This window comes from Pleurodeles waltl, chromosome 3_1, assembly GCF_031143425.1.
Source record: "Pleurodeles waltl isolate 20211129_DDA chromosome 3_1, aPleWal1.hap1.20221129, whole genome shotgun sequence".
Classification (NCBI taxonomy): Eukaryota; Metazoa; Chordata; class Amphibia; order Caudata; family Salamandridae; genus Pleurodeles; species Pleurodeles waltl.
In genome coordinates, this window is record NC_090440.1 from 553447023 (window position 1) to 553474514 (window position 27492).

General features: G+C 42.9%; 1 protein-coding gene across 1 annotated transcript in view; it reads left to right on the forward strand.

Moving 5' to 3' along the window:
* Window positions 1-27492, forward strand: part of NOX5 (NADPH oxidase 5) — a 246625-nt gene that overhangs the window by 91068 nt on the left and 128065 nt on the right. The window contains exons 5-6 of the mRNA XM_069221267.1: window positions 5483-5636; window positions 16699-16874. Coding sequence (XP_069077368.1) covers window positions 5483-5636; window positions 16699-16874 — 330 coding nt within the window. The remainder of the gene's footprint in view (window positions 1-5482; window positions 5637-16698; window positions 16875-27492) is intronic.

Consider the following 27492-nt stretch of genomic DNA (forward strand, 5'->3'; position numbering starts at 1 on the left):
TTGTTTTCCCCTTTAACTCTCGTGCGAAGTTATTACCTATCCATTTTAGTACATGAAAAAAAGCAAGTCTAGTTTTGTGAGACACACTTCAAATTTATAGAGGCCTTTTTTTCGGTGTACGAGAGACCAGTCCTTGGGCTCCCAAGAAATGTAGAAATAAAGACCACTCCCTTTTCTCCCCAAATTAGTTCCACACCTTCTGGAATATTATAAAAACACTTTTCCACTTCACTGTATTGACGGTTACCTGGTATGAGGAGTTGCATTCTACATTTTTAGACCAATATAATAGAATACCTCAAATTGTGGACACTGTATTACTCACATAATGAATTACTTGTTGAAGAATGTTTAGAATGAACCATGTTAAAGGTCAAGACAAATATATAGAGCTGTAACTACATACTCCTTGATATAAAAGAAAAACAAACAACACACACGTTGGAATTGCTGAGCCCGTCCCAGCCCTGCAGGTGAATCCAGTCAGAGGTGAAAGGCCAAGTCATGTACCACCCATATGGCTTCCTACAAATAAATGACTGTCGATGTGAGTAGCAGGCTTTTAGAGTAAAAACGCACAGGTATGCCTGCCTCCGTTGGTAGTAGCCCGGTTTGTAGCAGATACAGAGAGTAATTATATCAGTTGTGCATGTCACCGATCACCTTCTCGGTGGTGGCTAAATGTAAAACGGTTTTCTGATGTACTCAAAAACCGGGTCCCAATTTAAAGGCGCGGTGCATATCATTGTACATCCTTGCCTTCACCCGGGCACATAAGTGCTCTACGGGCTATCAACAGCTGTTAGTGCTAACTGCACTACTTAATTAGAGGCAAGGTCATGGGTCTGCACACTTGTAGAGGAACGATAAAACACCCATTATTTGGACAACAGCCTGTAGCATATGCACATATGTAAATGTGCGTATTCTTTTGTTTCCTCGCTGCCACATTTTCTCTTTTTTTCTTTTATTCATCCAGAATTATAGCTACTCTTCGGTTAACTACCAATTAATTTCCCACACCACGCAGGCTAAAATATTCAATTTGTATTGCATGAAGTGTTCTTGAATAGCATTAAATATGCAACACAACAAGGTCTTGTGAACTGCTTCCATTCAGGTATTAGGACAGCGAAATGCTATTAAAAACACCCCACGTCAGAAGTTTCTGGCACCTTGCTTGATCCATCAGCACATATCTAAGTAAGCTCATAACTGGCTGAAAATGCCTGTAACCAGCGAGCGTTCGTGGGCTGCTGCTAAAGAAACGCTTACAAATGTACAGATGCCTGTGACACGCAGTGAGATTTAATGTTACCAGCCACATAAAGCAGTGATACACAAAGTGCATATGAAGGAGACCTGACAGCTAAATATCACTGTGTGGTTCTCCAGAAGGTGAACGGCTTCGAGGGTATATTGTTTGTACAACTGGACCCAAACCGTGATATTTACACCTGTTTGAATTCACACGTCCAGATTTCAAGGGACCCTCCAGTGAAAAGTAAAAAGCTTAAGCTCTTACCCAGTCTTACATCATCACCAACCGCCAACAACAGGTGTTATAGATTGTCCCTTTGATGACATCTGGTTGGTAAGTAAAACATATTGCAACATCATCATTTATTGCCCACCTGATAAAGTCACATATAAAGGTTCATACAGCTATGCACAGATTTATCACCTCGTTCTCTCACCGTCGCCTCACTCACATTACAATGTGGTTCAATCATAGATCCCATGTATGGGTCTATAGGGTCCAACCAGGATGTACAGGATCAGATTTTATATGTAAATATTAAGTACCAAGCAATCATATCTAATATGTGTATTTGACCTATGATGTTAGGATATGATCAAGTACATAAGTTTATGAACCTGTTCCAAAATTGTTTGTGAAATTTTCCATTAGCTTCTCTCATCCCCTCTTTCCTGTCTTCTATCCAATTTTTCCATATTGTCCCTCTCCTCTGTAATGTAATGTAATGTAACATAAGGGGATTTGTAGAGCACTGCTTGTTTCCTGTGAGGGTATCCAGGCACTGAGTAGGTGAGTGTAAATACGTGGTGAGGCTCAGTCTGAGTACAAGCAGTCTCGATGTTCTCTCAGGAAGACTAATTGAAAAACCAGGTCTTCAACTTCTCGTGAAATTCAAGAAGTAAGGAGGAGGTCCTGACGTTTTAGAGGAGGTCGTCCAGTATTTGGTGGCTTGGTAGGAGAATGATCGACCTCCCATTCGTCTTCTGTGGATGTGGTGTTTGTGCAAGTGAGAGTGATGCTGAGCAAAGTTGTTTGGTGGGTTGGTGGAAGTGAAGCAGGTGATTAAAGTATGCAGGCCCCATGTTCTATACTGATTTGCATGCATGTGTGAGAAGTTTGAACTGGCAGCACTTGTGAAAGGGGTGCCAGTGGAGCGCTCTGCGGAGTAGTGTGGATTTAGTGTAGGAGATCGAGAACGAGGCTGGTGACAGCATTTTGGATGGTTTGTAGTCTGTGAAGAAGATGGGTTGGGATACTGGTGTAGTATGCGTTGCCGTAGTCCAATCTGCTTGCGAGTAGGGCCTACGTGATGGTACAATGTGGTGTCCAGTGGGAGTCTCTTGAAAATGTTATGCAGCATGTGGAGGATGTAGAAGCATGGGGAAGTGACAGCGTTGACCTCATGACTTTATGGTGAGGTTGGTGTTCAGGATAAGGCCCAGGTTCGTAGCATGGTTTGTTCAGGTGGGTGTGAGTTCAAGTTCGGCGGTCCAACAGGTGGAGTCCCAAGGTGAGCCCCCTCAACATCTAAATAGCCCTGGATAGGTGGTGGTCCCCGGAGCCCGTGGGTCCACAAACGGACCCCCATCTCTTTTTAAATTAGCCCCAGGTAGGTGGCGGTCTCCAGGGCTGAGGGGGTGCAGGGCTGCCCCCACGTTTACTTTTAAAGAAGTTCCCCAGGGAGGTGGCAGTTCCCGGGGCTGCGGGGGCCCCTGTAATTCTATCTTTGTTAGTCCCCCGGGGAGGTGGCGGTTGCAAGGGCTGCAGGGGTGGCAGGTGGCCCTCCCACATTACATTTAAAAAAGTGCCATGGGGGATGGTGGTCCCCAGGGCTGTAGGGGGGGGGCAGGCATCCCCCCACATTCAATCTTACTTTTGTGCCTGTGGAGGTGACAGTCTCCGAGCACAGGGGGGCTGGGGGCGGTCCCCCTCCCACATTACATTTCAAGAAGTGCCCCGAGGAGATGGCAGTCCCGGTGGCTGCGGGGGGATGCAGATGGTCCCCCTGCATCAATCCTTGTTAGTGCCCTGAGGAGGTGGCGGTCCCTGTGGCTGCCGGGGGCCAAGCGCCCCTGCATAGAAAACTTAAATTCTCCCAGTACTTGGCCCACCCAGGGGCTTGTAAAAAAACAAGCATGGGAACCCACACTTGTTTTTAAAAAATATTTACAGAATTTGCGAAATTCCACAGGAAAACTTTTAAAAAAATGTATTTTTTGCTCTGGGGTGGGGGTCCCTCTGAGGGGTTCCTTTGGGGCCCCAACACCAGAGCTAAGGGGTCAGGGTGGCTCTACTCTGCCTCCATGTATTTTATTTGTATTTGTTTGTGGGAGTTGGCTGAAGCCGAGTCCCAAGATGGCTGCCAACACTTTCTGGTTCAAGTGTTGGCAGCCAATCAGAGCTGTGCGTTTCTCTGCACGAGCCCGTTATTATTCACAAATCCTTTGCACCTCTAGATATCTATATTTCTTTTTCTTTTAATATTGGAAAAACTATGGAATCAATTTACAGCAAAGAAGTAAAAGGCTTCTTTCTGGACCAAAAGCTACCTTTCTGTCAAATTTGGTGTAATTCCGTTCAGCAGTTCGGGCTGTAGTTGTGTTCAAAATCCCAATGGGAGTTAACATGGGAAACACAACTTTTTTGCCCCCCCCCTTTTTCTCTGCCCTCGCTTGACGGATCACCCCGAAACTTCCTATTTACAACAAGATTCTCTGGAACACTTTTGTTTGGAAAATTTCCTGAAAATTCGTCAAAGATAAAGATAAAATAAAGACATAAGCAAGTAAAAAAACACTTTTTCTATGGAAACATGGTCCTAAATAGCTACCTAGTGGTGACCACCAATAAGTAATGTGTGTATATATATTTCCACAAAAAATATAAGTATTTTACAAGTAAAAATAAACCCATTATATATAAATATATATATATGTACACATATCTTTATATAAATAAATAAAATAATCTATATGTGTATACAGTATGTATATATATATACATATATATATATATATATATATATATATAAATATATAAAGGGTTTAAACTTACTTGTTAAATACTTACATTTTGGGGTAAAGGCTTTTGTTCTGAAGGCATATTCATTGTAAAAAATCTTGTTGTAAAAGCCTTTTGTTGTAAAGGCATTTTTCTTACAGTGCTTGAGTTATAAAGCCGTTCATTCTAATTGCATTCAGTATTCCATCATACATTCCCGCAGATGACATCCCTGGGTTGTAGCTTTGCCTAGTGGTAGTTTTGACTCATCTAAAGTAGGGCAGAGGGTTAACAGGTCTGCTGCAAAGAATGTGCACCATGCAGATCACAATACTGTATTTATGAAGATAGCTCAGTTACTGCTTTTGTCATAGAGATCCTTTTGTTACTTGTAGTTCATAAGTTACAATGTGCCTAACGAAAAAAGCAGTACCTAAAAACATTAGCAGTGGAAGGACATAAGTAATGTATGCATGCTCCAGGGGAGGGACAAACACAAAGTGGAAGGCAGCCTACAGCAGCTGACCAATAAAAAGAAAAAAAGAAAGCAAACAAGAGTGACAATGAAGGCAACCAATTGTAAACAATTTGCGGTCTCTAAACTGGCTGACAGAAAACAAAAGATCTTGAAGAGACAATGCATGCGCTGTCTAAGCGACAGCTAACAAACTTGTTAAGCCATTTTTTTTACAATGCCATGATATTCATTAGATTCAAGATCTGCTATATTGTTAAAGATAATTCAAGTGCCATGGAAGATATGCGCAGACAGCAACATGGTAAACCTTAAACTGAGAACGGTTAGGACATCTTTTACAATGGCCATGCAAGATTAACACAAAGAATGAAAGGTAATATAATTTTGTGCAACAGGTGCATCGACCCTAGTTGGTGTGTTGCTTACATTATTTCGTTTCCTCCTAAGCATCTGCCAAATGCATCTTCACATAATGATTAGCAGAGTAAAGTTTAAAATCTTTTTAGCATACAACCACACTTAAAAATACTCTGTCCAGTAAGATAGCTCAGGCAGTAAATGTTCTTCTTGTTGATATATTTGTAGCCTCTTATTTGTGGTTTTACTGAGGTCAGGATCAACACAGCCTTCGTATTGGGCAATAGTAATTCTTGTAAGGAGAGTGCATAGAAGTCCAGGAGTATTTAATGGTATATAAGCACAGGTTATTAATATTGATGTTTCAATATCTTCTGTTTGTGAAGGTGTTGATGCTGCGGAGATGCCTGACTTGGTTGCGAACTACATGGGTTGTCCGAGTTCTTCCACTGGATCAGAATGTTGTTCTGCATGAACTAGTGGGCTACGCTGTCTTCATCTTCACAGTGGTACACACTGCAGCACATGTGGTGAACTTTGGTAAGGCACGTACTCTGTCAGTAGTTAATGGTCTGAGCTAGAATCACCTTAAGTAGGGGTTCTTATCCTGTGGTCCGGGGGACCCCTGGGGGTCAGCAAGGCTTATTCAGGGGGCCCACAACTGCTTAGAAAATTAAATATTCACAGATTAAAGTGTATATAAATAATGTACAATTGAATAATTTTAAGTGTTCTGTAGATGAGAAGGAATTTGAAATTGATGGTTTAAAGCTAAGTTAGTATCCTCAGATTGATTCATGGGAGCAGTGCAAGTTCATCAAACAGAATACAGCATGTACGATGAGTGGCCACAATTGAATTTAGACAAGCTCCAACATTCAGATTACATTTTTAAGTACATATTTGTTTTTTAATTAAATAAAATATTTAATGATTTTGTGTTTTTGATGAATGCTTGTTTCTGTATTATTTGTGTATTGTTTTAAATCACTGAAAACTCTTAGGCTGGGTCGCCAGCTTCCAGTAAGGATTCAACAGGGATCCCCGTATTCCAATAAGGATTCAGTGGGGGTCCTCAAGTTCCAGTAATGATATAGTGGGAGTTCCAAAAAAGTCAAGAGGTTAACAACTGACCTAAAGCATCTGAATCCGGCCACAAACCTGGGCGCACCAGATCAGAATTATGCTATTAAAGAGCTTCTGAAAATATTGTGCTTTTGTTTGCCACACATGGTCATCTCCTAAACAATGATTCAGAGTGCTCCAAAGAGACTTCATGCTTAGTGCAGAAATAATCCACTGCTCTTTGGACATTATTTAGGGGTAGAAGAAAAATGTTAATGACTGTGGAACAGACCATTGTAGGAAGAGTGATGACCTAAGTCCTTTTATGTATTTATATATTTGTGGTTTTTTTTCAGGATTTTCGTTTCATTAAATCATTAAATGAGGATAGCGAAACAGCTAAAGCTGTCTCAAGGCGACACCTACTGATTTGTTTGAACACTTCGATGCTTTACAAGTGTTTATCAATTAAAACATGTTAACAATGAAAATTAGTAAATGAAGCCAGTAACATAGATCCTATTCAACATATGGTCAATACTGATAAATACTGGAGGGCATGACCACTATTGTTTTTTAAACTTCTTTTTTGTAAATCTTCCTGAGATTTATTTTTTCCCTTTGAATTATACAGTAGGTTTCAATGAGATCAACTACTGTGATGTTATCAGAATTAAAGTCATGTGGCATCACTTCCTGGGGTTCTGGGTTATAGGTGATGTCATTGATGTCAAAGTGTGTGTGATATCAGTCGATCTACCACTGGCATTGTGATTACTTGATATCCACCGACTCCTCTAAATTGTTTGACTCAGGATTGAGATCCCTGGTTCACCAAAACTACATATGTTAAAAAAAATCTATTCTCCTAAAACAACCTGCTCTCTCTACACAGATTTCGAATTTCTTCAAGTTACCACTTCAAGGGTCTTTCAAGCTTCTCAAACATACCTTATCCCTTTTCACACAAATTCCATGATGACTGCAGAGGCCCTGTGTTTCTACTGATGAAAATTGATTTGATTACCAGTTCCATACAGCGTCATACATCATCTTTTGGCCACACACAGGCAGAGGCACTGAGACCACTCTCACATTTGGTTTGGATAAACTAAAATCCTTTGTGGACCAGGGAGACTTTTTGCTTGATTATCTGCAGCTTTCAGTAGTGTGGCCCATGAGATCACTTTGAAATGCCTCACACAGTCAGGTGTGAAGGGACCTGTTTTGGCATGTTTCACGTCCATTTTAAAAGACTGTGGGGGTCATTCCGACCTTGGCGGAAACCGCCATGCGGCCGCAATCACGCGGCCCCCATTCCGACATTCCCGCTGGGCCGGCGGGCGCAAACCAAGTTTGCGCCCGCCGGCCCAGCGGGAATGAGGCCGCAACACAGAAGCCGGCTCCGAATGGAGCGGGCGGTGTTGCGGCCGTGCGACGGGTGCAGTTGCACCCGTCGCGCTTTTCACTGTCTGCTAGGCAGACAGTGAAAAGCTGGCCGGGGCCCTGTTAGGGGGCCCCTGGACACCCCTTACCGCCAGCCTCTTCCTGGCGGTGAAAACCGCCAGAAACAGGCTGGCGGTAAGGGGGTCATAATCCCCAGGGCAGCGCTGCAAGCAGCGCTGCCCTGCCGGATTATCGCCGCCGGGGCAGAAATGGCAGAAATGGCAGAAAACCGCCGGCCCCGGCGGTCCGACTGCGGCTTTACCGCCGCGGTCAGAATGGGGAAGAAAGCACCGGCAGCCTGTTGGCGGTGCTTTCAGTCATACTAGCCCTGGCGGTCTCGGACCGCCAGGGTCAGAATGACCCCCTGTATTCAGTTGATAGCACTCCATCTGTTCTGTTCTGCTGCTCAGAAAGTGACCTGTGAGGTTCCCCAGGGTCCTACTCTTTACTCCAGGCTGTGTAATAATTATGTTTTCTCTCTTATATGGTTCATTAACTCTTCAGGTTGTATGGTGATTTCATAGGCAACAGACAGTTAATCAGATGCCTGCCCCACGAAGCTCCCAGCTGAGAGGCCAGTCTGAAATCTTGTCTTTTCACAGTCCAACATTGGATGTTGCATAATTGTCTTCAGCTTAAAGCCAACAACATTAAAATCTTGCTAGTTGGCAACAACAGTAGAAGGTGGCATGATGCCCTCTCCACTACTCCACTTGGTTCTGCTCCTTCCCCCATCGTCACTATTAAATTATTGAGTGTCTATTTGGATTCTCATTTAACCATGCAAAGGCAGTTCAGAGCAGTTTCTTAAGCTTGCCTTTTCCGTCTTAAAGTGATGAGAAAAGTTCTTCCTTTTCTGTCTAAATAGTTTCACGCACAAATTGTCACACCTTGTATCCTTTCCAGGATAGACTGCTATGACTGTTATAACATTCTTTATTTGGGGACTTTCAGACTATTCCCTGAATTACCTACAGTAAATTCAAAATTTTGCTGTACCTGCAGGTTGTGAATTTAGGAAATCTGATCATGTTGCCCACGCATGAATCAGATTAAATTGGGGCTGTCGGTGAAACACAGAATTGTGTTCAAGGTTCTTTGTGTTATGTGTAGAATTTGCTATGGTACGAAGAAATCTCCGCTTGCACTACACTTTGGTTCCACAATCCAAGGAGATGCCTAATTCTCAGTTTCTGTTTGCTACACCTTCAGTCAGGAGAGACAGGGCTGGTGGGCATACTCTTTCTTAGCTTGCTACCTTACTTTGGAATAGTCTTTCCCTGTGGATCAATTCCATTATACCCTATCTATCTTTTAGGGAGACACTGAATTCATTTTTATTCTGCTAATGGCTCTCTGGCCTCTTCCATTATTCTCTGCAAGTTTGTATTGTTCTTTGCACAAAGAGGCCCAGGTTGATGATGTTGTACTTAATACATGTTTTACATTATTTTCAACAACCAATATTGTGAGAGATTGGTTCTAACATCATATCTTGTGGAAATAAAATTGTCCATAATATAATTGTAATTAGTATTCATAAACTCTAGAAATACTGTTCCAATGTCCGGATTACAAGAACACTGGTATAAAAGTATGTATGAGTTTCCTAAGTATGTATGATTTTCCCATTATATGTTTTGTCCACCTGAAACAATGTATGCTTTGTGTTAAATAAGCCAGAAATACAGGCAGCCTAAACATGCAACAGGCCTGTTTGAGACCTTCTTTTATTAAATTTTTAAAAAGGAAATAAAATGAATTGTAAAAATAAAGTTATTATTCTATTTTTAAAGAGTCAGTCTGTTCCAGCCTGCCAAAGTTATCTTCTCTTCCGAGCAAAAATCCCCGATAATCGATCTGCTCTGTTTTAATTGTTATTTTATTTAAAAAATCAGCTGTAATATCCATATTGTAAACGTAAGATACCCATGGTTTCTGCAGAACTTGAGAATCACACTGTGCACAAGTGTCCGCATTGTCAATAAATGCCACAAAGGAAGCTGATTTAGAGTTTGGCTGATGGGGTTACTCCATCACAAATGTGACGGGTATCCCGTCTGCCATATTACGAATCCATTATGTTCTATAGACATTGTAAAATGGTGGATGGGAAATCTGTCACATTTGTGATGGAGTAACCTGTCCGCCAAAGTCTAAATCAGACCCTGAATGATAAGAATAGAAAATGTTACGGGAATAACTGTGTTTGATGAATAAAACCTCAAGATCTCTCACACAGAAGACTGATCCTGAAACGAGTTTCCACAATAGGAAAAGGCTTAAGGAATCCTTGCTAGGTCTCAGTCTGCCACCCTTTTTTTGCTCTGTCTGCTACAACCATTCTCTGTCAATGTTGTAGGGCTCACAAGCTCATCATTGAAGAGACATTTGTTGTTGCACTCCTTCTAGGGTTTTAGGGCACTGACACTGATTCACCTATTAATAAAAACTCAATGTCACCAATAATATCATGGTTCTACGTGCTGTCACCTAAGCACTTACATTGAGAAGATAAAAAGAAAGGCTAAGGTCACAGGTAGCCTCAATCCATAAACTCTAGCCTAATCCTATCATGTATGCTACCTACATATGACCATGACACTTTCAATGCAGTACTGAATGAAGAAGCTGAATAATCTTCATGTAGCATGATATTAAGATTAATATTAAACTCAACAATAATATTCATCTCATGTTTAGTAACTGAAAATTCTTACATCCATTTTCAGTGTGTCATTTTTAAGGCATAGTAGAAATTTAAGGGTCTGAATAAGACTTTGACGGTCCCACCACAGGCCTGCCAAAGCTGCGGGGAGGTGCCATATTACAATGTTCTTGCCGGGCTGACCGTCGGGAACCATGCATTACACGTTCCCGTCAGGCTGACCGACAGGAACATTGCAATACATGTTCCCTCTGGTCAACCCGGTGGGAACAGTGCCAGGATAATGGCCTCGGCTCTTTTAAGTGAGCCGAGGCCAATATCCTAGCACTCCAGCACCATCTGAATGCGCACTGTCTGCAAAGCAGACTGTGCCCATTCTGACGTTGCTGGGGAGGGGGGCCCTGCACTGCCCATGCCATGGACCCCCCTGTGGCCTCCGCCGCTGGCTTTCTGCAACCATTTTCATGGCAGGGTCCCCACTAGGAAAAGGCTGGCGGAAAGTGGGGATGTGATCAGCCAGGCAGTGCTGAGTTCAGTGCCGCCATGGCTTGGGTCAAGCCCAACCACCGTCTCCTCGTTGGAATCTATGATCCTGGTGGGGAAAGTGGCCTTTAGGTGAGTCCACCCGCCTAAGTCGTAATTGGGCAGTCAGTCCGCCCGGAGTGCGGTGGTCCGACGGTCAACGTGAGTGGGGCGGTCCCTGCCACACTCGTAATGAGGCCCTAAGTGCTCTGAGTCCCTTTTAGAACTGCCAGAGAAAATTATAACTCCGCTTAGTAGCTATGGTGCCAAGCTGCGCAGAATAAATATACATAAAAGGCATGGGTGTCCCCTTTAGAGAATCACAGCTACTGGGAAAACCCCTCAAGAAAAAACCTCTTTAGACAATTTGTGTAGGTCCCAATTGATGCTGTAGACTGCACTGGTGATACGTAACAAGGTACCAAAGTCTCCCTGACATCAGGTGGCTGAACAAAGATAAATAGGATAATAGGGCCAGTGTCCGACGATCCACAAGGAATATAATCAAAAAATTGCATAAACTGCAATAACTCCAAAATAGCAATAGTTGCACGAATCAGGAAACAAAATGCTTTGCAATGCATCTACCCATTCCAAATAATGCTTTTTTATATGCAAACACAGTTGCTGACCTCAGAGAAAGACACATCTTGCATTGGGAAGTTTATGTGATTCCCAAAGGAGAGACCACCATCTTGGACTCGATACTTTATACGGTCAAGTTCCACCTACACCTGGAACTCATTGTGTTTGTGGTCTTAGGAAGAAGCCCAAGGATGGCTTTCTGCATGCTGTGTGATAATCAGGGGCATAGCTTGGTCAGTATGAATGGGGGGATGCAAGCTTCAGATTTCCCAACAATCTTGCTGGGACATCTTGTTAAAACATTTTATGAGAGGCAGGACAAGAAGGGGGCTTAAGGGTCGGTGGAAAGAGAGAGGGCTGTAGATTGTTAGGGACACCTAAAACGCTATAGTTTTCAAACCAATCAACATTTTTAAGGCCTTCAAAACATAGATGAGAGAGTGTGTGTGTTTTTGTCAGTGTGGGCATGGAAACATGCCAGGTGAAATCCAACAGACACTTCATAATACCCGACTGAAAGCACTTGTACCCAATTATTTACTACAGAATATTTTTTTAGGGGGGCGTAACACCTCAAACACCCACCAAGGAGCAACGTCCTTGTTGATAATATGGTAGCCTGCTGACTCTGGCCTCTCTCCTCACTGTGCACTGTGCTAAGACCTTTAGAGTCCACCAGAGGCACTGAAACAACTCCGACAAACAGAAAGCCCCACTCTGAAAATGGTGGCGCAAACAACAATGTACAGAACAGGAGCATGTTCAAGACTACTTCTCTGAAAGGTGTATGAACGTAAGTAAGTTCTAGTTCTTTGGTGAACTCTGGGAACAAATGTGACTGTCATGCTTGAAACTCTGCATCCAAAATGCTTTGGAAGCTGCTTATTCACTTGGTACTGGGCTTGGTAGACTGAAAGGGACATGTTTTAATACCAGCTTCAACTGAACCATGCAGCCAAGCCAAGAGAAAAATAAAGACCTTTGGAATAATATTTTCACAGCTTCCACAGACGTAATCCACCCTGCCAGACGCAGTAGCAGTCATGGAAGTATGTAGGAAATACTCATCATCACCTTTCTCAGCTACCTCATGCAAAGGGGAAAGTAGGCCTTTTGATGTAATGGCAAGTTTGTAAGTACTCAGACAGGATAAATAGTTGTTACCATTGTAAGAAAATGCCTCCTTGGCATGGTTACCCCCTGACCTTTTGCCTTTGCTGATGCCAAGTTATGATTTGAAAGTGTGCTGAGGCCTGCTAACCAAGCCCCAGCACCAGTGTTCTTTCCCTAAAACTGTACCTTTGTTTTCACAATTGGCACACCCTGGCATCCAGGTAAGTCCCTTGTAACTGGTACCCCTGGTACCAAGGGCCCTGATGCCAGGGAAGGTCTCTAAGGGCTGCAGTATGTCTTATGCCACCCTGGGGACCCCTCACTCAGCACAGACACACTGCTTGCCAGCTTGTGTGTGCTGGCGGGGAGAAAATAACTAAATCAACATGGCACTCCCCTCAGGGTGCCATGCCAACCCCACACTGCCCATGGCATACATAAGTCACCCCTCTAGCAGGCCTTACAGCCCTAAGGCAGGGTGCACTATACCATAGGTGAGGGCATAGGTGCATGAGCACTATGCCCCTACAGTGTCTAAGCAAAACCGTAGACATTGTAAGTGCAGGGTAGCCATAAGAGTATATGGTCTGGGAGACTGTCATACACAAACTCCACAACACCATAATGGCTACACTGAAAACTGGGAAGTTTGGTATCAAACTTCTCAGCACAATAAATGCACACTGATGCCAGTGTACATTTTATTGTGAACTACACCCCAGAGGGCATCTTAGAGATGCCCCCTGAAAACATACCCGACTACCAGTGTGGGCTGACTAGTTTTGCCAGCCTGCCACACACCAGACATGTTGCTGGCCACATGGGGAGAGTGCCTTTGTCACTCTGTGGCCAGGAACAAAGCCTGTACTGGGTGGAGGTGCTTCTCACCTCCCCCTGCAGGAACTGTAACACCTGCGGTGAGCCTCAAAGGCTCACCCCCTTTGTTACAGCGCCACAGGGCATCCCAGCTAGTGGAGATGCCTGCCCCCTCCGGCCACGGCCCCACTTTTGGCGGCAAGGTCGGAGGAGATAATGAGAAAAACAAGGAGGAGTCACTGGCCAGTCAGGACAACCCCTAAGGTGTCCTGAGCTGAGGTGACTCTGACTTTTAGAAATCCTCCATCTTGCAGATGGAGGATTCCCCCAATAGGATTAGGGATGTGCCCCCCTCCCCACAGGGAGGAGGCACAAAAAGGGTGTAGCCACCCTCAAGGACAGTAGCCATTAGCTACTGCCCTCCCAGATCCAAACACACCCCTAAAATCAGTATTTAGGGGCTCCCAGAACCGAGGAAGAGAGATTCCTGCAACCTAAAGAAGAAGGACTGCTGACCTGAAGCCCTGCAGTAAAGACGGAGACGACAACTGATTTGGCCCCAGCCCCACCCGCCTGTCTCCCTACTTCAACGAAAACTGCACCAGAGACGCATCCAACAGGGACCAGCGACCTCCGAAATCTCAGAGGACTGCCCTGCATCTAAAGGACCAAGAAGCTCCCGAGAACAGCAGCCCTGTTCAAGAAACTGCAACTTTCTGCAACAAAGAAGCAACTTTAAAGACCCCACGTTTCCCTCAGGGAGGAGGCACAAAGAGGGTGTAGCCACCCTCAGGGCTAGTAGCCATTGGCTACTAACCCCCCCAGACCTAAACACACCTCTAAATTGAGTATTTAGGGGCCCCCAGAACCTAGGAAAAGAGATTCCTGCAACCTGAAGACGAAGAAGGACTGCTGACCTGAAAGCCCTGCAGAGAAGACGGAGACACCAACTGCTTTGGCCCCAGCCCTACCGGCCTGTTTTCCCACTTCAAGAAAAACGGCAACAGTGACGCGTCCCCCAGGGTCCAGCGACCTCTGAAGCCTCAGAGGACTACCCTGCATCTAAAAGGACCAAGAACTCCTGAGGACAGCGGCTCTGCTCCAAAGAAGATACAACTTTGCAACAAAGAAACAACTTTTAAAGGACTGCACGTTTTTCCGCCGGATGCGTGAGACATTCCACTCTGCACCCGACGCCCCCGGCTCGACCTGCAGAGAAACAACACTACAGGGAGGACTCCCCGGCGACTGCGACCCTGTGAGTAGCCAGAGTTGACCCCCCCTTAGCCCCCCCGCCTGCAGAGGGAATCCAGAGGCTCCCCCTGACCGCGACTGCCTGCTTCTAAGAACCCGACGCCTGGTAAAGACACTGCACCCGCAGCCCCCAGGACCTGAAGGATCTGACCTCCAGTGCAGAAGCGACCCCCAGGTGGCCCTCTCCCTTGCCCAGGTGGTGGCTACCCCGAGGAGCCCCCCTTGCCTGCCTGCTTCGCTGAAGAGACCCCTGGGTCTCCCATTGAACTCCATTACAAACCCAACGCCTGTTTGCACTCTGCACCCGGCCGCCCCGTGCCGCTGAGGGTGTACTTTTTGTGCTGACTTGTGTCCTCCCCGGTGCCCTACAAAACTCCCCTGGTCTGCCCTCTGAAGTCGCGGGTACTTACCTGCTGGCAGACTGGAACCGGGGCACCCCCTTCTCCATTGAAGCCTATGCGTTTTGGGCACCACTTTGACCTCTGCACCTGACCGGCCCTGAGCTGCTGGTGTGGTAACTTTGGGGTTGCCCTGAACCCCCAACGGTGGGCTACCTTGGACCCAACCTTGAACCCTGTAGGTGGTTTACTTACCTACAAAACTAACAAATACTTACCTCCCCCAAAATTGCACTGTCTAGTTTTAAATAGCTTATTGCCATTTTTGCCAAAACTGTACATGCTATTTTGCTGATTCAAAGTTCCTATGATACCTAAGTGAAGTACCTTTCATTTGAAGTATTGATTGTAAATCTTGAACCTGTGGTTCTTAAAATAAACTAAGAAAATATATTTTTCTATATAAAAACCTATTGGCCTGGAATTGTCTTTGAGTGTGTGTTCCTCATTTATTGCCTGTGTGTGTACAACAAATGCTACCCTCTGATAAGTCTACTGCTCAACCACACTACCACAAAATAGAGCATTAGAATTATCTCTTTTTGCCACTATCTTACCTCTAAGGGGAACCCTTGGACTCTGTGCATGCTATTTCTTACTTTGAAATAGTACATACAGAGCCAACTTCCTACAACCATCCTTAACACATTTATTATTTTTATAATGGTTAGTTGTGGTAGTAGAGAATATATAGCTGTGCATGCATCTGAAAATCAGACAAAGGATCTTCAAAAATACTTTTTGGAACCCTTCTATGAGCAAAATTCAAATCTGTTACTGTTGTGGGTAATTGCCATTGACAGACCATATGGAAAAGAAATCTCAAATATGTAAAAGAAAAACTATCAATTCCTCTCAGTATATTTATTACACAAATGAACTCAAGAACTCCTGAGGACAGCGGCTCTGCTCCAAAGAAGATACAACTTTGCAACAAAGAAACAACTTTTAAAGGACTGCACGTTTTTCCGCCGGATGCGTGAGACATTCCACTCTGCACCCGACGCCCCCGGCTCGACCTGCAGAGAAACAACACTACAGGGAGGACTCCCCGGCGACTGCGACCCTGTGAGTAGCCAGAGTTGACCCCCCCTTAGCCCCCCCAGCGACGCCTGCAGAGGGAATCCAGAGGCTCCCCCTGACCGCGACTGCCTGCTTCTAAGAACCCGACGTAGTAGAGAATATATAGCTGTGCATGCATCTGAAAATCAGACAAAGGATCTTCAAAAATACTTTTTGGAACCCTTCTATGAGCAAAATTCAAATCTGTTACTGTTGTGGGTAATTGCCATTGACAGACCATATGGAAAAGAAATCTCAAATATGTAAAAGAAAAACTATCAATTCCTCTCAGTATATTTATTACACAAATGCCCCTTTTATAAATTTACTATGAACCAGCATCGTGTAGTAAAGAGGAGGATCTTAATAATGTAAGGCAGTGTTGCGGACTAAAACATACATCTGCCAAAACCAACCACCCAACCACCCATCCAAATCCAAATTACTTTTCATGTCCCCACACATACATGTATAAACCCATTCACAGGCACAATTAGCAATAAACACATACTTTAACTTATCAAAAGGCCAAATCTGTTGACTATGCCAATGTCTGTTTTAAAAATTGAGAGCGAAATACTTCAGATAGCATGTGGATCACTGGGAAGGAGAGGGCAGAATTGTTATTTGTACTTGTTGTAATGATATATGTTTGTGTTTGTCTGTCTCATAGTAAACCTAACACAGAAACCAGGTAGTTACTTGCTGTGGGAATACCTGCTGACCACAAGGCCTGACATTGGTTGGATTTACGGATTGGCCTCTATCACTGGTGTAGTGCTGCAGGTCCTCATATGCCTCACTCTTGTCTGTTCCAGCACTTTCGTCCGCAAGGGTGGACATTTTGAGGTACGTTTGACCATACCTACCATTCCATAAATTGAATTCATAAATACTTACATTTGTTTAGATTATCAAATCAACATCTTACTACAGAGTCAAGGGAACTGTAAAGTAAAATCCATAATGAAATGTTTTATGTTTTTCTCTCTCTGTTATGGTCATGCACCTTATGCAATGCCTGCTTCCATTGCTCCAGCACTGTATCTCCTACTCCCTATAACTCCAAGAGCAACTTAGTTGTTACTGTCTGCCATTTAATATTCTCGAGAATTGTCCAGTTAGATACTGACTTTTTCCTACTCAGTCCTGATAAATTCCATAAGACTTGAAAGAGGGATTGAAAATCATTCATTGCCAAAGGTATGTACTAAATAGAGCTATGATAATAAAGCAGAACCTTTGTGTGATTCTGCTGATGATATGCCATGTCTTGTGTGACACTCCCCTTGTGTGTTCGATTTGTGTTCCGTAAACTGACCTTTGAACCTGCTTTGATTTGTGTTCTGTAAACTAATCTTTGGACCCGCTCCCCTCATCATTCTGAGATTCTGTCTCATTCTATCCAACGTACACCCATGGTAAGTCCTCCTGTGCCTCACTTGATTGCTTGCTTGTTCCTCAAATTGTCACTGCCATCAATTGATTTGTAACATGCAATCCTATCCAGTAAATTGATGCCCCATTGCTTGGCTGAAACCCATATTCTGGTGTTACCCTCCATGGCTCTGACAGCAGACGTCCTCTCATTAGGCACTATCTTGGCAACATCATATTCGTGATTAACATCTCATACCAACTCTTTGGTGATTACTATCAAATTATTTAATCATTCTTCTCTTTCTCCCATCTTCTTGGCAGCACATATCGCTGCCTCTTTGCCATCTGGCATTGGACGGTTTTGTTCACCCTCATGATCACCCCAGCTACATCTGGAATTTGCCCTTTGACCTCCACCAGAGAATCCGAAAACCTTTCTCTATCTCAAGCAACTTCACATAATTGTTCCTTCCCTCACAAACTTCACATACATTTCAAAACAGTATCAAACTCACTTTCACCCCCATGACAATCAATGCTGTTCACCTAAAACTACAAGTCCTCCCTCATGTCGACTTAACCTCAGCAAAAGCTGTGATCAATGCACTGATCATTAACAAGCTTATTTGCTGTAGTGTAATTCTAAAACTTCCCCAGTACTTCTCTTCTTCGTCAAACTAGTCTGCAACTTCACCACCTGCATGCTTTTCAACCTCCAATTACCTACTCCCACTTCATACTCTCATACTATCCATGTTCTCAATAGACTTGGGTCCTCCTCCCACCTTGCTTAAGCCTCCTCCTTCTGCTACTTTCTCTCCACCCCAGTCACAATGTACATTGACCTAATTAGGATCCAATGCATTCCTTCAACGTCTTCACTGAACAACTTTACTCCTTTGCATAAAAGCCAACTCCTCCATCAACAGTTTCAAACCTGCAATCATATATAACCTGCTCCAAATATAATTCTCTGACAGCCGCCATCCAGGGATGCATTAAAAATCAAGACTCAAGCATCCTAGTGAGGCAACCTCATGAACATTTGTGCTTCATTTAATGTCCACTTTTCAAACCATTTTTTTTTTTTTGTTAGACACAGGCACTTGTCAGCAACCAAGTGTCGGTGTACATATCTCTCTAAATACAAAGGAATACCAGCCTTTTCAGTTCACACTGGTCTCACATTTCCCCCTTGTTACCCAATCCATTCTAACCTAAACCAACTCCCTGAGTGCATTTCTCATGCGTACCACCTTATCCTAATATTCTCTCCTTCATCCCTCTTCAGATCTTACTTCTGTACTCTCTTAGGGTCCTCCAGACCTTTTCAAATGATCTGGGTCAGTCTCAGTAGACAATTTTCAAAGCTATCATACACCAATCTATGTGTCTGCCATACATCTATTGTGGGTGGTGCACATCCACGTGCAAAATCGATTCTGGCCACCATCCTGACCATATTGTATATAATGCAAGTATATTTTGGTACTCCACTATCGCTGCTAGTAGCGGTATATCAAACACCATCCCAATTGTTCTAGTGATCTATTCTCTGACCTTGTGCAACAAGATTTGGGGGTGGGAGGGAGGCTCCCACAGTATGGAGAAACAATTCCTATTTTGATGACATCCCCTAGGGCAAGTATTATCTTCAACTATACTGAACCTTGCCAGCTGGGTGCCTGTGCATAATTTTACTACAGAATTCTAATTGGACTAATCTGAATCCTGCCATTGTGGCAACTTCTTGTGGATGCATACATATATGCTAACTCCCTGTTGTGACTATTTAGTGGATCGACATCCTTTCCCATTTCATTTTAAGTGCCATTAGTGTCACCAATTACGTATTTATAAGTATTCTTTGTACTATGGATGGGACATGCTGATGTAGTGGGGAAGGGAGTACTCATTACTCCAGTGGGAATTCCTCTTTTGTCACCTGCAAGTTTAATGAGTATTTCAATAGTGCATCTATAGTACAGAGAGTCTGATGATTCACATTGCCCCTGAATTCCTTCAAATGTTTTTAGTCCTTCTGGATCAGAATTCAGATAACTTTAAATTACCTAGTATGCCCCATCTGTGTAATTCCTCCAGGTTCCTCAAATTGCCCAGTTCTGCTGAACAGCATAGGGGTGTCTGTAAAATGCACACCCCGCTCCCATCCCCAGCCCAGCAGTTGATTTCTTGCCTGCCTGTTCTTTATTAATGTTTTTGTGTGATCCGTTCTCGTGGGTCTCTCCACTATTTAGTGAATCCTCTAGGTCCCATTGCTCATGGGTCTGCTGTCACAGATGGCTCCTGCTTGCACTAAATATCCAGTCATTTATTATGTCTAACTGAGATACCCTATAATAAATGTTGAGATTAAATAGGGTGACTGCCCCATCATAGATTTCCCTGCATAGGATGAACAACACAGTTTTGGCTTTTCACTTAGCACATAATATAGTGTGTCACATTTACTATCTTTTTTAAAGTATATTTCCAGAAAAGGGTATGGGGTATTTTGGAGCACATTTAAACATTTGGGAATGGCTGTCATTTTGTAGGATGTCGCCCTACACCTGCAAACAGAATGGGAGCTTCATTTAGTGCAAAACATTGGAAGTATATTCTTCGAGCATTTCATCAAGTTTTTATCCACAAAGCTTTCCCTCTCACTGGTTACATATATTCCCAGGTCTTGAAAGCCTTCCATTGAGATCTAGAATGTGCAGTCAGTTCTTCCCGGAGAATCAGGGGCCTTCTGCAAGGGGAAATAGCATGGATTTTGATCAATTAATGCAGAGGACAGAATACTTCCTATTTACTGTTTTATTTTGTACAAACAACCCCCCCCCCGACACACACACCCCACACCCTTCCTGTATGCATTCTGGTATCGTAGTGAGACTGCTGCATTGTTCAATGCACTATGTTCTAGAGCACATGTGTAGCATTTCTGAAAAATGTGTAAGACAATTAAATAATCTGTCTATACATCTGTCTATCTTTCTCACGTTTCCCTCTCCACACATAAGGCCACAACATTCCTGGTGCCTTGGATACTTATAATGACATGATTATAATCACGGTTCAGACCACCATTGTGCCCAATGACTATATCTGATACCCCCTGGGAAACATTCTGTATGGATATTTTGGGTCCTGTAGGAGCTAGAGTTACGCAATATGATTTGGACATGTCACTACACACACTGTAACTGGATTTTTCCTTTTAAAATATTGAGGAGTCAAGAACCTTATGCTCAAGACAATTTGTGTTGGATATTGACTCGGCGACTTAGAGATTGGTCCCCAAACAGAGTTACATTGAAGATAAGAAGTGCTCAAGAAGCTCAAGAAATTATATGATCACAAACATGGAGTCCCTGAAGTCAAATTAAATGTTGGGGATTTTGTAAAGGTTAAAATTACAAGAAAAAGGACTAAAGGTAGCAACAAATATACTGAACCCTTAAAGGTTTGGAACAAATTTAGTCAAGTAGAGTGGTGGAAAGATGTGGCATTTTAGTAAATTGTTGAAGATTAGATTGGGTGATTGTGGTTTTTGTAGAAGATAGTATATTCTCCAACCAATTGGTCAAGCTATGGCAACTTTATGATTTTGGAATTCCTGAAAATGTGAACCTAGAGCAGAACACACTTTTTCTTCTAGAAGGTGTAGAACAAAATCCTACCAGAAGTGATAGTGTGATGATTGATGATAGAATTGGAGAAAGGTATGAGGATCGTGATATGAGTTTGGAGAGAGGAGAGAGAATGGAAGATGAGATCTGATAGCAAGACAAACAATGGATGCTCAGTTTTATGTCCCAATAATTTGGAAGATTATGGGGGTCATTAGGACTTTGGCAGATGGAAAAGCCCATCTGCTGAAATCCCAATAGGTAGGTTGCCGCTAGTGCAGCCACCTCTCCGTCAGCCCCATTACGAGTTTCCGCCCGCTGGCCCAGCGGGAAACAGCCTACAGTATTGTCCCCGGCTCATAATAGGCCGGCAGCAATGCTGTAGTGCGTAGGGTGCACCAGCACCTGTCACAATTTTCACTGTCTGATGATCAGACAGTGAACATTGCAAGAGGGGGGGCCCTGCACTACCCATGCCAAGTGCATGGCCCCCCCCCTGGTCACCCTGCACCCTGTCTCTGCCACTGCCATGAAACCGCTGGCAGAGAAGGGACTCGTAATCCCCAAGGCAGGATTGCCACACCGTCATGTCAACGAAAACTGGCGGTCCGACTGCTGCGCTTCATGACATCACACCAAAAGGATTAGCTCCATATTTGTAGCATTGTCTAACCATGCCTGCATCTTGAGAAATATGGAGTCTTGAGCCAAGCAGAACCCCACGTATGTCATCCATATTTCCCTTCTATCGTCCTTGCCCAGATCACCACCCTTCAGACTCATCGTTCCATGCAAGCTGTGGAACACCACCTAGAGCAATGTGACTGGGGAAACACTGATGCGGTCTGAACTGCAAAGGGAGAGATACCTTCCCATGCGTTGAGAATGTGAACTAAAGATGTGTCTTCTCAGCTGGCATTAAGTGGGGATACCAGGGATGTGTTACTTTCTCTTAATTTCACACTGCTCCTTCTGGTAAAATCTTACAAGAGGGAGTACAGGACATCTGTTTTGTAGGAGATTTGGACATTACCATTGATGGTTCTGTTGAATTGTTCCACACTCCCATTTCCCACCGTATGATACACAGACGTAAGATTATGTTTCACTCTATTTCTACTTCAAAAAATCTCTGAATTCTATAGAGCAAAACTGTGTACCATTGTCAGTAATACACTTTTTTGGGCAATTGTTCCCTTAAAAACACCTCATCCATTAATTGCACCAGTATAACAGCATCAACCTTGGGCACTATTTTGATTTCCAGCCATTTAGACAAAATATCTAGTAAACAAATACATACTTGAAATTCTCGTTTTGATCATGTATAGGACCCAAAATACCAATACACACAGGTTTCCAGTGTTCCAGATATAGTCATTGGGCACAATAGTGGTCTGAATGTGACTTGTGATTTATCTGCATTTGAACAAGCACCACTAGAACGACCAAATCTCTCAATCTTTGACGTCCAGACCCAGCCATCGTACATTCCCTTGAACTTCTGTTTAGTTTTCACAATGCCCAGTGCCCTCCGTGATTAATGTTAAGAATCTTTTCTCTCAGTGTAACAGAAGGAACAATTTGATAACCATGTAGCAAAAATCCCGTATAGTAATTGATGGACAATTTATGTCTAACAATCTCCCAAAAACTCCTCAATTCTTGGGCTAAAATGTATTTTCTTTCCCAAGAGGACAGGATTTTGTTCTTAATGATATGCAATAGGTTATCTTTACTATAAGTCATTCCCCATTCATAGCCAGAAATGAAATTGGCCCTAGACACATCTGCTACACAACATTCATTCCATTCATCATTCTGATCATCAGTAGAAGTCAAAGGAACTCTGATCAAAAAATCTGCCACACAGTTTTTGACACAGATACATATTCTATTTCATAATTATATTCTAGTAAACACAAAGACTATCTAGAAATGTGTAGTGTAGCCTTAGTCATTCCACTAGTAGTGAGAGGTTTTATTAGAGGTTTGTGGTCGGTCCTCAAGATAAACTCAGCATCCCAAACACATACCAATATTTCTTTTTCAATAACAGATTTAGTGAGGGCTCTAGATGCACACACTATAGTAACTTCTTTGCCTCCAACCTCAATTTGGGAAAGTACTGCACCTAAACCTTTATTGCTGACATCAGTAGTGATCATCACCTCTCCAGCTAGTTTCCCTTCCAATGACGACTGGAGAGCGATACAATACAGGGTTGTGCATTGTGTTGCGTTTATTTCTGATTCATGTCTATGTATTGCTCTTCAAATCACAGTAAAGAGTGGTGTTGGACATGCATTTTTTTCTACTGCCAAGTGCGGAAGTATGGTTGGGCATTATACCAATAGTAGACGACCTGCGCTTGAGCACATAGGTAGTGCAATTCAATGTTGCAGCAATGCCTCGAGACTAAACGGCAATGTCAGTGTCTTCCATATAATACGGGGGTCTCTTCTCGTCCATACCAGTCTAATCAGGTGAGAACACAAATTGTGGAAGAATGCTTTTGTTAGGGGAGGGGTATATTAGTAAAATAATACAGCAATTGACAGAACACCACCATTTTGCATATTCCAATGCACCCTGCAAGGGATGGCAGGAATCTGATCTAGGACCCTTGTCCTGTCTTCTAATTTAGAGATTGTCAAACCATAGTTTTCTCTGATGATAGTTCCTACGTCCAGGTGAACCCATATTCCTAAGTACTTAATCGAGCCTTTATCCAACACCAGGGGAAGTCTGATGAGTATCTGGTGGTGTTTGAAGGAAAAATGACAAATTTACTCCAATTTATGGTAAAATCAGATATGCCTCCAGACAAAATACCTTCCCTCAGTATCTGTTTTAAACCTGACTCTGGGTCGTGGAGGTATAAAGTCATATCTCCAGCATATATTGACCTAATCACAGGATGTGACAAGTATCTGAGGGAGTATCTACTGTAACGTTGATGTAATTTGGCAGTGATGAGCACGAATAGTACAGGGGATAAGGGACAACCCTGCCTTGTTCCTCTTCAGATCGGGAATGTGTTAGATACCATACTGTTCACCTTGATGCAAGTGGATGTGTATGTGGAGAGTAAACATATCCGATTGACAAATTGGAAAGTAGGCCCATCTGGTGAAGTATGTAGGAAAGGTATGACCATTTCACCGAATCAAATGCCTTTGAGGAGTCCAAAAAGACTGCTGCTGCATGATTTCCAGGATTAATTTGGTGCGTGAAAGCAAATAGCATGGGTATAATATGCATATTGAGCGATCGGGCAAACTCTACTTGTCCGGGAAAGCCAGCTCTGAGATCAAGTCTATTGGTGATAAGCTTGGCCAGTAGTTCCTTATTGCAATCAGTGAGTGAAAGGGTCCATATTAATCTAACTGTTCCGATGGTTCCTTGGATTTGAGGAGAGTAATAATTTGGGCTTTGCAAATTGACAGGGATCACTTTCTACTGTACACTTCCTCATAAAGAGTGAGCAGATAAGATGCCAATATCTTGCAATATTAATTACAGAACTCTGCTGGCAAACTGTCAGGCCCTGAAGCTTTAGCAGTAGTGAGTCCTTTATTCACTGCAGGTTTTTCTTCAACTGGAAATGGTTGACGTACGTATTTGTGTCTTGAACTACTTAGCCATGCAAGAGCTGTCTTGCAGGTAGCCCTTAACCTGATCTGAGATGCTGAGAGTAGTAGGAGCAAAACTCCTGCAATATCCCTTTCAGTTTGAGGTGCTGGGTGCTTGCTTCGTCTCTTAAACATGTTCAGTTTCCCTCTGCCCAGGGCTTCCTAAACAGATTGGCCAGTGATCTGCCAGGGTTCTCACCCTCTCTGTATCTGCAAACATCTGCATATTTTCCTAGAAAGGTAACCTCTCTCAATGCCACCTCAATATATTTGGTTATCGTTGATGTAATCTCTGCAAGAACTTGGGGTCAAATGTAATTTACCAGCTGTGCTCCAGTTCCTTAATGTTACTCTCTAGTTTAGTCATATTTGATCTGAGGGAGCAGAGCATGCCATTATATTCACAGCTGTGGAACTTATGAATAATCATTTTAAATTCCTTCCTGACTCAATATTAATTTTAAAATATTCTATAAATTCTTTATGCAGTTCATTACAAAATGTGCTATCTTTTATCAAATCTGGGGCCATTTTTCAATATGCGCCTGCTGCAGGCAAGATTGACATGGACAGCTGCACCTTAGCTGGGGCAAGATGCTGTACCACTTGCAAGATGGCAGGAAGCCATGACCCATATGTTTATGCCTGCAGTCGTCAACCATCAATCCAACCTTGACCAGATAATATAAACCAAGGATGTAATCATGCCCTTGCATGTTGTCTTGTGTCTCAATTTCCATAAATCTATCAAAGCACGACCTCTTATTTTTTTTAGTATTGCAGTCGCCCTTGGTGAATATTTGGTGTGTCGGTATGACCTATCCAAATCGACATCTAGTGCAAGATTGAAATCCGCCCACCCAGAGAAGTGAGTTTGGGGTAACCCCTTATACTGCAGACCATAGAGACTGAATGAAATGTGGATTATCAGTATTAGGGCATATACATTGACCAGAGTCATGTGCCTGCCCTTCAATATACCTTATTACATAATACAGTGAGCATGTGTATCTGACATAGTGTGTAAATGATAGAAGATTGCCCCCTTTCTTATCAGAACCATCACCACTTCCTGGTATAAGAATATGATGGAGTAAACAAGGGTGATGTCCATCCCTCTTGCAGATACCTTTGCATAAATTTCATGAGATGAGCTTCATGGAGCAGCATCCCTAAGATATTCTGCCTAGTGAGGTATGCAAAGACTTGTCTGATTTTCTAGAGGTCTTTCATCTCCTGACATTCTATATAAGGAACTTAAGAGATGGTGCCATTAAGACAGATTATGCTAACCATACACATGGCAACCCAGTATAGTCCTGAAGGGCTTATTCACATATTTATTTCAAGTTGGTGGACAGTTCCAACAATATTATCAAAAGAGTGCAAGAAATTCATATTAAAAGCGTGCTGTTATATATAGATTGTATTAGATCAAACCACATATATCAATAAATGTTGATCAAATCAACAAAGACTTCACTGATGCCCCTCATGAGTAAGATCCCACATAGACATAGTTCATACAGTGATAGTCCAAGGATCTCCGAGAGGCGTAGACTCCTTTTAACTTGCAGAGGTTCACAATAGCAATCAGACGTCCATATTATTACAATTCTATGGACTTAGCTACAACTAATGACATCAATACAGTTAAGGAGGAGGAACTATTGACATTTCGGTCTCAAAGTTTCATGACATCAGCAAGGCCATCATCAGGACTAAGTATTGAGCATAAAGCAAACCTAAATCAACACAAATAAAAATACGTTTAAATAAGTACACCTAGAAACCATACAATTTTACAATGTGCATCGCTTGCCAGCAACCAAAGACGTCAAGTGTATTGTCACATAGAACACAGGCACTCAAAAACAAACTCCTAGGTGCTTCACCTAAGCCCCCAAAAAGAAGTGCTTATGACCATTGCTAAGTGCACAGACCAAACGAAACATAAAGCTAATTAAAACATTTAAAAAGGTAACCCTGCTGATGAGGGAATGTAACATCCTCCAGAACTCTAGAACCAAGAAGCGGTGGCAAAGTATTAAACACTACAGAAGCAAAAGTTGCCCATTCACCAATAAACAAGGATCAATGAATGGAGTATCTAGAAGAGACATCATGAATCCTGCTCAGTCACTCATAATACAGATTATATGCAGCCATAACTACTGATGAGTATGCAAAAGTTATACTCACAAAGGATGCTGCAGTCAGCTCCCAGCGGCAACAAACACTTGTTGTCAGACACTACAATCAAAATGCTGAACACGGTTAGATGGAGTAATATTAAGCCATGTCATCGTGGATCACGTGATCCTGCCAGGAGACATTGTGTCCATCTTAGAATGGATGGAAAACCATCTAGTATAATGAAGTGCTCTGAAACACATTGAACAACTGCCTCATCATGCAACATATAAGGACCACAGAGCACACCCACCTTAGGGCCATGTACGTACACGTGTGAGCTTACACAATTTACAATAACCAATATGCAGGGTTTAAAGCTCAATTGAAAGTGGAAGACAGGGAGTGGAAGAGGCACATGAGGAGAAGATAACACAAGAGATAATGCAATCCATACCTCCATACCCAACATATATATATATATATATATATATATATATATATATATATATATATATATATATAAATATATATATAATATGGGACGCTGTTCACGGTTAGATGTGTGAATAATAAATCGTGTCATCACCGGTCATGTGATCCCCCCAAGAATCATGGCAACAATCTTAGAGTGGAAGAAAAATTCATCAAGTATCACTAACGTCTCTGAAATACATTAAA